Source organism: Clytia hemisphaerica, unplaced genomic scaffold, assembly GCF_902728285.1.
Source record: "Clytia hemisphaerica strain Z4C2 unplaced genomic scaffold, Clytia hemisphaerica genome assembly, whole genome shotgun sequence".
NCBI classification, from domain to species: domain Eukaryota; kingdom Metazoa; phylum Cnidaria; class Hydrozoa; order Leptothecata; family Clytiidae; genus Clytia; species Clytia hemisphaerica.
In genome coordinates this window covers 1552326-1563063 of record NW_027103770.1, presented here as the reverse complement: position 1 = coordinate 1563063, position 10738 = coordinate 1552326, and the positions used below count along the sequence as shown (strand labels likewise).

At 33.1% G+C, this 10738-nt stretch overlaps 2 protein-coding genes across 3 annotated transcripts; one reads left to right on the top strand and one right to left on the bottom strand.

Moving 5' to 3' along the window:
- Positions 1–425: 425 nt before the first annotated feature.
- On the bottom strand, positions 426–2202 carry LOC136805913 (probable ATP-dependent RNA helicase DDX56). The gene is given in 2 exon segments (XM_067062489.1): positions 426–683; positions 685–2202. Coding segments are annotated over 2 exon segments (1593 nt in total). The 5' UTR covers positions 2134–2202; the 3' UTR covers positions 426–539.
- Positions 2203–2337: 135 nt separating this feature from the next.
- LOC136805914 (SUMO-conjugating enzyme UBC9-A-like) lies at positions 2338–7511 on the top strand. Of its 2 annotated transcripts, XM_067062491.1 has the most exons (8): positions 2338–2459; positions 3977–4037; positions 4187–4206; positions 4456–4528; positions 5175–5278; positions 5508–5587; positions 5913–6019; positions 7410–7511. In XM_067062491.1, the coding sequence occupies exons 1-7, from the start codon at positions 2382–2384 to the stop codon at positions 5977–5979; spliced, it is 483 nt and encodes a 160-aa protein (XP_066918592.1). In that variant the 5' UTR covers positions 2338–2381; the 3' UTR covers positions 5980–6019; positions 7410–7511. The 2 variants fall into 2 exon arrangements, with proteins under 2 accessions (XP_066918592.1, XP_066918591.1); XM_067062490.1 differs by lacking the exon at positions 7410–7511 and having other exon boundaries at positions 5913–6111.
- Positions 7512–10738: the final 3227 nt, after the last annotated feature.

Genomic DNA, 10738 nt, shown 5'->3' with positions numbered 1-10738 from the left:
ATGTGTCTTACACCAGGATGCTAAGAATTATCATGAGAAACTTCTATCTTGAAACAAGTTCATTTTAGTATTAAACACAATAGGTCAAATAAAACAAGTGTTGAATTTATTTTATAAAATTAATTCATAAAACTTACCACAAAATGCAGAGAATTTTTCGATGATAACAATTCAAGATTTCAGCCTCATTTTAAGTGACTTCTTTGACGTTTTTTTTCACTATTTCTATGGCAAGAGATTCAATGGAAATTTAAAAAAAGCAAAATAAAACAGTTTAATGTTAAAAAAATTAGTCAAGGATTCTTTCGTTTCATTATGAAAATTCTAAACAACATTCTTATCAATTATTTTGCACATTGGACTTTGAAAATGAATGAACAAAAACACTCAAAGTGAAAAAAAAAATATTAAACTGGAATCAAGAGTTAGTTTTCAGGGATATATATTGATTCTTATTGAAAATAATCGATCTTGTTTAAAAAATACCAAAGGATTAAAAAACTTAGTCTACTTTACATAAACAATCATATTCATTCTATTTATTTCTTTTTACTTTTGAATGTTTTTAGAGGGTCATTGTTATGTTTTGGCTTCTTTTTCTTGTTATCGTGGAAAGGGATATGTTGCTTCCTTTTACGCTTTGGTTTGAGCATGACTTGTTTTAATGAATCAGGTACACAAGGTATAATCAGGAACATTTTTCATGTGAGGTCGTTGTTCAGTTGGTGCAAGTATTTTGTCATGGCGCAAGACTTTCAGATCTGTTGGGTTATCCTCAAAATATGTTTTGAGTTTGGATGAATTGAAGATTTCACCTTTAATTTCCTTCAAACGAGCATCTTTAACTTTCAATTTAGTGACATTATTAAAAGCATCATTTACCCTGTACCTTAATCCTTCAATTTCATTAATTTTGAAATTATATGGCTTCAAATCTGCACCAGAGCCATCTTTTATTTTGGCCTCCAGCTTTGTAAGATTAGTTTGATCAGTTGGGCTTGCTACAAAGGATAAGGCTGTCCCAGTGTTATCACCACGTGCTGTTCTTCCTACCCGATGGATATAGGCATCTGCAGTTGTTGGAAAATCTAAATTTATCACATTATCAACATCTTGAAAGTCAATCCCCCTAGATACATTGTACTCCTTGTCAGTTGTCTTCTTAGACTTCTTTGCTTTTGTTTTCTCAGTATCTATGGAAACAGATTCATCTGTGGCAATGACAGTGTCATAAACACCTTTGTTAAACTCATCAACAATATGGATTCTTGAACTTTGGGGAAGTTCAGAGTTCAAAACACAAGATTTGATGTAAAATTGCTCAAAGAATAGTTTCAAGCGGTAACATTTGTCAATTGAGTTTACAAAAATCAAATTCTTTCCTTGGATCAAATTCAGCTTAAACAAAGAGTAAGCAAGTAAAAATTTGTCATCAGCTTCACACTTGACAATAAACTGGTTCAACTTCCCCTCTTCTGGGACGTCTGATTGCTGAAGTTTCAACACAACTGGATCTCGTAAAATTTGACTTTTCAAATGTTCTACATCCGAGCCAATAGTGGCAGACACCAAGAGTGCCTGGTAGATCTTGGGTAAATTTTTGACCAGTGTATTCAAATCATTTTCATATCCAAAAGAAAGCATCAAATCTGCTTCATCGATGACAAGATAATCCATAGAAGACTTCATATCGAATGTCTTATTGTTAATATGAGCAAGGATTTTTGCAGGTGTTCCTATCAAAACATCAGCAGATGGAATGATCGATCCTACATTTTGAACAGAAGAGTTCCCGACATCAAGGACTTTGACAGTTCTTGAACAACTTGTTGTCAACTCCAAAGCATTTCTATAAGCTTGCTTGCTCAGTTCTTTTGATGGTACCAATACTACAGCAACTTTCTTCAGGGTAGTTTTGTCAACAACTCTTGATTTTTTCAAAATATTTTGAAGGATTGGAATAAGATATGAAGCTGTCTTTCCTGACCCTGTCTTTGCTCTTACGATCAAATCTTTACCTTCAAGGGCGAGTGGAACTGTTCGTCTTTGAACTTCAGTAGGTTTCGACCATCCAAGTTTAGAAATTGCTTTTAAAAGTCGGTCATCAAGATCAAAACTTGCGAAGGAATCCATTTTCGTTCAACAGCAACAGCCTGCTAGCCACACACGTTTTTTGATCGTGTAAATTTTTGACGGGAAGGGCCTTTTTACATCAATAAGTTTCAATTACTGTGTAAAGTAGGTCTTGCTCTTCTCCACTTAAATAGGGAAAGTATAGCAAAAATATGAATTTTCTTTGAATATCATTTGCGGGGAAGTATACAAATTCGTGTTTATATCACGTGGGTTGATGAAAGCGAAAGTAGAATTCTAAATCCAAGATGGCGCCGAATAACAAAGTTGATGTCAAAGAAAGATTAAAAGAAGAGCATAAAGAATGGGAAAAATCGCATCCAAAGGTATATTTTACTTTTAAATTTTGATATCAATGTACTATTGCTTATATTTCACACAAAAATGTGCTATCTCGCTGTTTTCCACACTAAATTTGGCCAAAAACTATAGAAACATCCATGCTTGATATTTTGTTAAAAAATTGCCAAGCAATTAAAAGAATATAGAAAAGATCAAATAATTGTACCCTTAACCAGTTAACAGCAATCACAATCGATAGAAAGTTTTGGGGCATTTAAATTTTTTAATTATGGATTAGGCGGTACTTCCATGGATCCAGGTTCTTGAGTGTCCAGGGATTTGAACAATCATATTTATTGAGACTTACCTTGGACTGAACTTTGAAGGAAGAACGTCAGAAAAAAAAACCTATTGACCAAGACATGTATCGTCAACCTGCTCTTGGGACTATCTGTGGGACTATCTGACAAAACATGGGAGGCAATTCGGCCACCATTTCACCGAACCTCCAAAGTCATTTGATTTGAGTTAATGAACGGCGTATTAAAAAATACACAATTTCTTTGTCGCACTGAGTAGGCTTTTAAATCGAAATATGAAAAAAATCAGAAGTGGAACACACGCAAATGTCTGTAACGAATTAGAACAAATTAGTGGCAAAACGATGGGGCATTTGACGTCACTCGCTCGGGAAGTTACTTATTTTGGCGGAAACTAGTAATTTTGGCAAATTTGGCAAATTTAGAAAAAATTCGCCCAAATTAGTTCCCGCCAAAATTAAATAATTTACTTACTCGCCAAAATAAGTTCTTGCCGAAATTAATTTTTTGGTTTTTGCCTAATAACTTCTTGAGTTCACAAAAAAAGCTTCAAATATATAAGGCAAAATAGAACAGATTGACATTGTCACTTGCCAAAATTAGTTCCGGCCGAAATTAAAAAAATTCATCAATCACCAAAATAAGTTCTCGCCAAAATTAAAAATTTTCAGGATTTTTGCCACTTGTCAAAATAAGTTCCTGCCAAAATAAGTTCCCTTAAGGTACACACTCGTTATTTGTTAGTCCCATCGGGTGATATGCGATTAGGCGGTGGGTATTCTCTAATTCTCCAATCGGTGTCCGGTCATTTTGAATGAAAACAAAAAAAGTTAAAAAGGGCGCACTATCAGTGAAAGTTGTCGTGACATATTATGACAGAAAGTATGATTGATAAACTTGGTGTGGAGTTATCAAAACAAATTTCCGTCAACTGCTCTAACTTGGGATGATTGATATTCTGGCCTGTATTTTCACTTACTGTTAAATCTCTTTGACAACAAATTTGTTTTGATAATTCTGAGAAAGGGTGAAATTGTTTAAAGAGAGTTGCCAAAATAAGACACGGAAGTCACAATACTGCTATACTGAGAATTATTTCTGAGCTCAAATTTTGATTTTGAAATAAAGTCATATCTGGATTGTCTGGTCAGTATCAGGAAGGTGGAGGGTGCTGCAATATTATTAGAAGGAGAGAGAATGCAGGAGAATGAGGAAATTTCAAATAATTTTGTTTCTTTAAGGATTTTAAAGCTAACCCTGGGCAAAATAACGGAAAGATCAATTGGTTACAGTGGAATTGCGGTAAGTAACATTATTCATCATAAGTCAAGAAAGATGATTTAAAATAGATAAAAACCAGGCAAAAGAAGGACATTTTGTTATATTTTACTTAACAGAGAATTTTTTTTTCTTTCTTTAATTGAATAGAATATATATTTTTTCTTTCTTAGAAATTCCTGGAAAGCTAAAGGTAACATTCTTTGCATGCAACTTCTTACATCATTGATAAATCTTTTATTGGTTTTATTTTAATTATTGATGACAGTGTCATCAAATGCTTACCAAGTTAAAAGATATAATTATGATTACAAACTGTATGGACTTGATGTTATTATATACAAGAAAAATAAATAGTCTGATATTTTAAACACTTTTATACATTTCAACAACATTTTAATGTTACTTTTTACTTTGTAATTTTTGTATCTATTGTTTTTAGACTCCATGGCAAGGAGGTGTATACAAACTATGCATAACTTTCACTGAAGAATATCCATATCAACCACCGCTATGTAATTAAGTTTATTGAATAGTTTTTTAAGGCTAGGGGAGATCTGAAATTTTTATCTTGACCGACCCCTCTAATTTAGATTGTCTCTTCAAAACAAGTTTGAGATTGCTCTTTCCTAACAAATATTATTATTGGTTGTTGGTTCTTGGTTGTGTTACATAATGTTACATACCGTTAAAAATTGAATAAAAATTTTTGGAAATGGATTCTCTTTGTTTAGTTCATTTTTTTGGATGTGTTCCATCTACATTAGCTACTTTAAGGGAAGAAATTTTAGTGGAACAAATTTTTGCAGAATTTAATTTTGTAGTTTTTCGACAAATTCGCAAAATTAAATTCCGCGAAACACAAATATTCTCATGATTTAAAAAGTCACCTATAAAATTGGCCTTTTAGGGCAAAATAGGCCATATTTCAAACAAAAAATCCTTTCAATGGCGAAATTGAATTACGCAAAACTTCAGAATTTTGAGCTGTGAACCACAAAATTAAATTCCGCAAAGATTTCTTCCCTTAATGTAGATTAGATTTTAAATCACTTTTGATAAACTTGCTAAAAACTTGCTAAAAACTTGCTGTCTCTTTTGACAGTGTTACCTATTCTTGTGATAATAACCGAAATCTTTGATTTAACTCGATCTCTACAGGTGTTTTTGATCCACCAATCCTTCATCCGAATATCTATCCCTCAGGAAAAGTATCATTATCCCTTTTGGAAAAAGACTGGGTACCACAAATAACTATCAAACAGGTTTGTTTTTGTTTATAATAATTTTGATTTGATATGATTGCAAGTCATTCATTAGGTTACGTCGTATCTTCCTTCGTTCCCAGTGAAAATAACAGTGCCTATAGAGTTGTCTATCCTGAAGACGAGTCATTCAAAAAATTAGAGATTCAGCAAAGTTTGTTTGCTAGAGCATTGATTGATATTGAATTTCGTATAGAGAGAATTAATCATATTTACATTTCATCACTAGATCTTATTGGGCATACAAATTTTGCTTGACGATCCCAATTTTAACAATCCAGCTCAAGCAGAAGCTTTCGTCATTCACAGGTAATATATATTTTTATATACTGTAATATTCGATAGAAGACAGTGTAACTCATTTCCAAGTCGACACCAACTTTAATGTCTAGGTTTAAAATAATTATGCCTTTTGTTATAAGCTTTGGGTGAATACATTTTTCATTTTCAGCCAAATGATATGCGTATTGAATGATGCCAATGTAATTGAGTACATTGCACAAATTATGCTTCTTTGTTGTATGAGAAATGGAAAGAAAATTCTAAGAACTAAGCATGTAATACTCGAGTTTTTCCTAGATTTGGGCCTCAATATATTTATAATAGTTCTAACTAACTTTTCTTCGTTCCTTAGCCAAGGGAAACATTTATACGATGAGAAAATCAAACAACAAGCAAAAGAAATGAGTCCATCTAGGTAGCAGTGCACTGTTTGGCCACCAACAGCACAATACATTATAGGTATTACAACTTTTTTTCAATTTTGTATCTTTTCATTTTCAGTTTTATTAATTCTTCTTTTTGTAAATAAATAAAGCCCACAAACCAAGCAACACCACAACGATTTATTTCACTAAACCATCCATCATCATTTGGCCGGAGAGAACTCCTTAGTATCTCAAAAACAAAATTTAAATTCGGACAGAGAAGGACCTTTACAAAAATAATTGAATGAAAGCGAGATCAAGTTTGTTGACTAAATGTCAGGTGCCTGGAATTTAAATCTTTTAAATCAATTCGAAAGAGATTGCCCAACGTTAATTTTGATCCCTTGATACTAGAAATTGTGGTCAAATTTTTGGGACTTTGTCTTCTCTTTTTTGACCCTATCACACCTGCCTCGCCTTTCAAATTGTATTATGGCAAGTTGAAGAAATTTAACTCAATCTTAGAACAGGGTGCTCGTAAAAAATACTGCGGAATAGAATATGTACTATACTCTTTTGTGCTTAATTGTAGGGGGAGTCACTTTGCAATTGTTCGGAAAAAATCACCCCAATATAATAGTATTTCATAATGACCCCCCCCCCCATTTTATGAAATTTTCCTTAAAAAGTGCCAAAACCTTCATTTTCTTAGGGATTTTTGGGAAAATCACGTAGTCCCAAAATCACTTAACATTAACCCCCTCCCCATTTTATGGATTTTCTCCCAGAGTACCAAACCCCTGCTTATTCCACCCTTACAATTAAGCACAAAGGAGTACATGAAATATTATGCTTTCAAAGGTTACATGCATTATGTGGATTTTTCATGTAATTTCCTTCGCTTTTTTCCGGACGACTGTGTGCAAAGAAGGGTTTTGCTATTTACAGTGACCTATTTTTATTTCCTCTTTGTTCAAAGTATAATGATAAAAATAACAACATCCTGTTTTCCCGCCTTTTTCATTTAAGAAGAGAATGGGCTGATCTCTTGGAAATGAAGGTTTTGACCTGAAGTAGGTCTTGTGCAACATCTGTTGTGTGTTCTTCATTCATTCAATAGTTTTCTTTGTTATTTTTTTACAAACTGTATAAAAGTAAAATAAATCTTTAAGTTTTTGAAACCTTTTGCTCTATAGCCTTTTGTTTTTTCTTTGCTTTGTTTTCCTCTTTATTTGACGTCGAGATTCGGTGCCAGATCCCTGGAAAGATATCTTCATGGGAACTTCAATGTAAAAAGACTACACCCCTCTAAATGATAACCGTCAAAATATGAGGGTCATATTAAAACTCCTCTTTTGTTTCAAAGAAACTTAATGATATTTCCTTATTTTAAAAGAGAGTGTTTTTGCATTTATTTCACTTATATATCAATTTTTCATAAATTTACAATAAATTTCATTATACTATTTCTTTTTTTTTTTCAGGGACATCTACTAAAATCTTCATTTTTAGTCCCCTATTTGTTTTAAACAATAACTTTTTACTACACCTGACTTGTATATAATATAAAAGCCTGTGAAATTATTCATCTTGATAAGAAAATTTAAACGGATTGGATAAAAATTGACCGTTTGTAAAAATAATCTTTTATCATTTTATCAAAATAAAGTTTGCTCTTGGAATTAAAGTCTCTCTATCAAAACTTTTTTGCGACATTTGTCTGTATTTTAACAAACTAAACCAAAGGCTTTTGATTTCTCTTATTTTGTCCCCCTTGTTTTCCTTTAAAAGTTCTATTGCTGTCCCTAATAATTTTATTAGCATACAGTAATTTGGAGTTTATTTTGAAGTTACCATTGACTTTATTTACAACAATAAAAAAATCGATCTATTTTGTGGAAAAAGCGCCTAAATTTTGCAAAAGATGTCTTTATTAAATGAACTTTTTACAGGAAAATTAACCCTCACAAAATATTTATCAGAAGTGGCGTCTTACATTTTCCAAACAAAGCCAGATTGACAAAACTCCTGAACAACCTGTAGATACAAAATGAAAGCAACTTCTATACCAAAGGAAGTCGTCTTCTATCCTATGGCTCCTGGAACGAAACAGGTTTCTCGTTTGCTGAAAGTTCAATTCCTCAAATTTCCCAGGGTTGTCTGAAGTTATCCAACAAAAATTCTTATCTTGAATTAGAAGGTTTGGATGTTTTGAAAAAGTTTACCTCAATATCTCGATTTACAAGGAACTTGCTTGAACGAATTTTTAGCTGTTCACTATTTAAGATGTTTGAAATAGCCTTTCGACCACAGTCGGCTGCGATCCGAAGGGTATCTCTTTCGATGGCTACTTAGTTACGTACCCAAAGGTAAGGCAGGGTACCACCCTTTCTCCCCAGATTTTATCCACAAATATTACCCATGATCGCTTTTCTTTAATTGCTGAGCACTGCTTAAAAGTGATTTTCGTCTTCAAAACACAAGACAGTGATATTTTGAGTTTTCGCTAAAGAGTTATGGGAGTATAATTGGGGTTGTTAAGAATTTTCAAAGAAAATGAAAAGGCATATTTGAAACCCTACGTTGAAAACACCATTATCCCATTTTTATCTAAATTTATCTTTGCGGCTTCAAGTGTTTCATTGAAGGTTTTTCGTTTCAAAGAAGCAGATATAATTCAAGGATATGCACCAGTACCCAATAAAGTTTTGTCCAAACATGATGAAACGATCGCATCTATTGTTCGGGTTGTTTTAACTTTTTCTTTGATATTTTAGACATTTTTAATTTGCTTTTTTTAATATAAAGTTTGATTAAATTTAAACGTTGTTTAACTCAAATAAAACTCAAAATAAAATGCTTTATCGCTTGGACTTTAAATCTTTCAAATTGAAAATTAAGTAGAATTTTTTTATCGTTCATAGCTGTTCTAGAGATTAAGCAAATGGAAATAATCTTGTTAACGCGAAAGGCCATCTCTTATTACGTTTTTTGCAATCAAATATTTCTTCAGAAAAACTGTTTCGTCTGGCGTCCAATCGATAAAACATTAACCCTTTAACTACCGATGACGAGTTGTTATCTCGTCATCGCGTTCCGTGCCAAAAAGACTGATGACGAGTTATCTCGCACGCGTTGCCGGCCCAAAAATACCGAAGAATTGAAATTCGTAAAATATTTTTAGTCTAAAATCCCAAAAAAAATTAAAAAATTGCATAAAAGGTTACTGTTTATTTTAATCATGCTGATATCAGTCTTTTTTACATTTTCCTGAATTTTTTCTCGATGTAATGAGGGGGTTTATCTAAAGAATCCTGCATTTCTAAAAATAGCTAAAAAGAACGACAAATTTCATAAAAAACGACATATTATCTCGTCATTCAGTCTTTTTTTTTCTTTCGTAAAAACGCCCCGGTATTTCACCAACCACCTCTGAAAGATGGCTCGGTATTATAGGCACGGGACGAATAAAAAGACGCGGTAGTTAAAGGGTTAATTTCTTCATTTAAATTCCAACAATATTGACTTTTCTCAACCTTTTAAAGTCTCTCTAAGGGTCGGAAAAATCAGAAAGTTTAAAATTTGTTTCTCTAACGGTCGGAAAATTCAGGATTTTTAGGAAATTTTTTGATTTCCAGAGAAAAAATTGTAATAAAGTCTCTCTAAGGGTCACCTTTTCAGAAAAAATCAGTCTCTCTAAGGGTCGGTTTTCGGAGGTCCCGCCCGCACATACCCCTCTCCTCATTCGCCAACCCTAGTACCCCTCCCCGGGACCAGGGGTACTCGAACAACTCCACACCTTCGAAACAATCCAACCAACGCAGGGGGGGATGAACAATTATATGCTAAGGGAAATGTGAAAAAAATCATATTTGTCCGAAAAACACCCCTGTCTCACTTTGCCTCCCATTTAATTCACAATAGTCCGGTAGTAAATTTTAACTGCTCTACTCGAAAGATGCTAAAGTAGATAATGATTATGATTAATGATATTTAGACATAGTCCCATTTTAGCTTCGCAATTGTCTGAATCTGCGGTTCCTCTCGCAGAATTACTATTGCAACAATCGTACTCATCAGTAGGGTAACATCTCACGACGATCTAATTCCCGAAAATAATACCTACAATATCCCTGTCTCACTATCCACGACGGTCATCATTGGTAAATCTGACTTGCTATCATTCCAGGGGGTTAAACCGATCATTTATTTTGAAAAAACGAAAAATGAAAGCCCTCTTGGTCTTATTGAGAGCTTTGAACAAGAGATACGAATGATGATAAACAATAAAGAGGACTTACAATAAAAGCCACGCCTCCTTGTTTTAATCAAAGGGACTTAGAAGCCTTTTCATTTCTATTTCCACTTCTATTTTCTTATTTTCCAAAAGGTCTTTCCTGTTACAATAAGTTCCTTGGTTGCAATATAGTACGGTTCCACTCAATGTTTATTTTTCCATTGAAGATTAGATTGATCTTCTTTTTAATGAAAAGGAAGACTAGAAGTTAAAGGTATTGTTGCCACTCCTCCTTCTGACCCTAATAAAGATATAAAGATCTATTTACACCACAAGATTCCACTAAGCACAAATAGACAAAGGGATACTGCCAGTGACCCAGTGATAATTTGTTCTTAAATTTTCAGTTTTTTACTTTAGATTTCTGCTTTAACCGTCACCAAAATGCAATTATATGCTTCAGGTTGATATTACATGCAAAATTCAAGTTGAATTTGAATCCTAACCTAAGATACAGTCCCAAGAATGCTTTAGGATGATTTTCCCCAAAAAAGTTTAAGAATGTCCATGATGAAA

Bases quoted from the DNA above. Each gene is read 5' to 3' on its own strand.
- LOC136805914 (XM_067062491.1), top strand. From the start codon at position 2,382: ATGGCGCCGAATAACAAAGTTGATGTCAAAGAAAGATTAAAAGAAGAG. The intron at 4,207-4,455 runs GTAACATTCTTT...TATTGTTTTTAG, and splicing joins AAATTCCTGGAAAGCTAAAG to ACTCCATGGCAAGGAGGTGT. The intron at 4,529-5,174 runs GTAATTAAGTTT...CGATCTCTACAG, and splicing joins TCCATATCAACCACCGCTAT to GTGTTTTTGATCCACCAATC.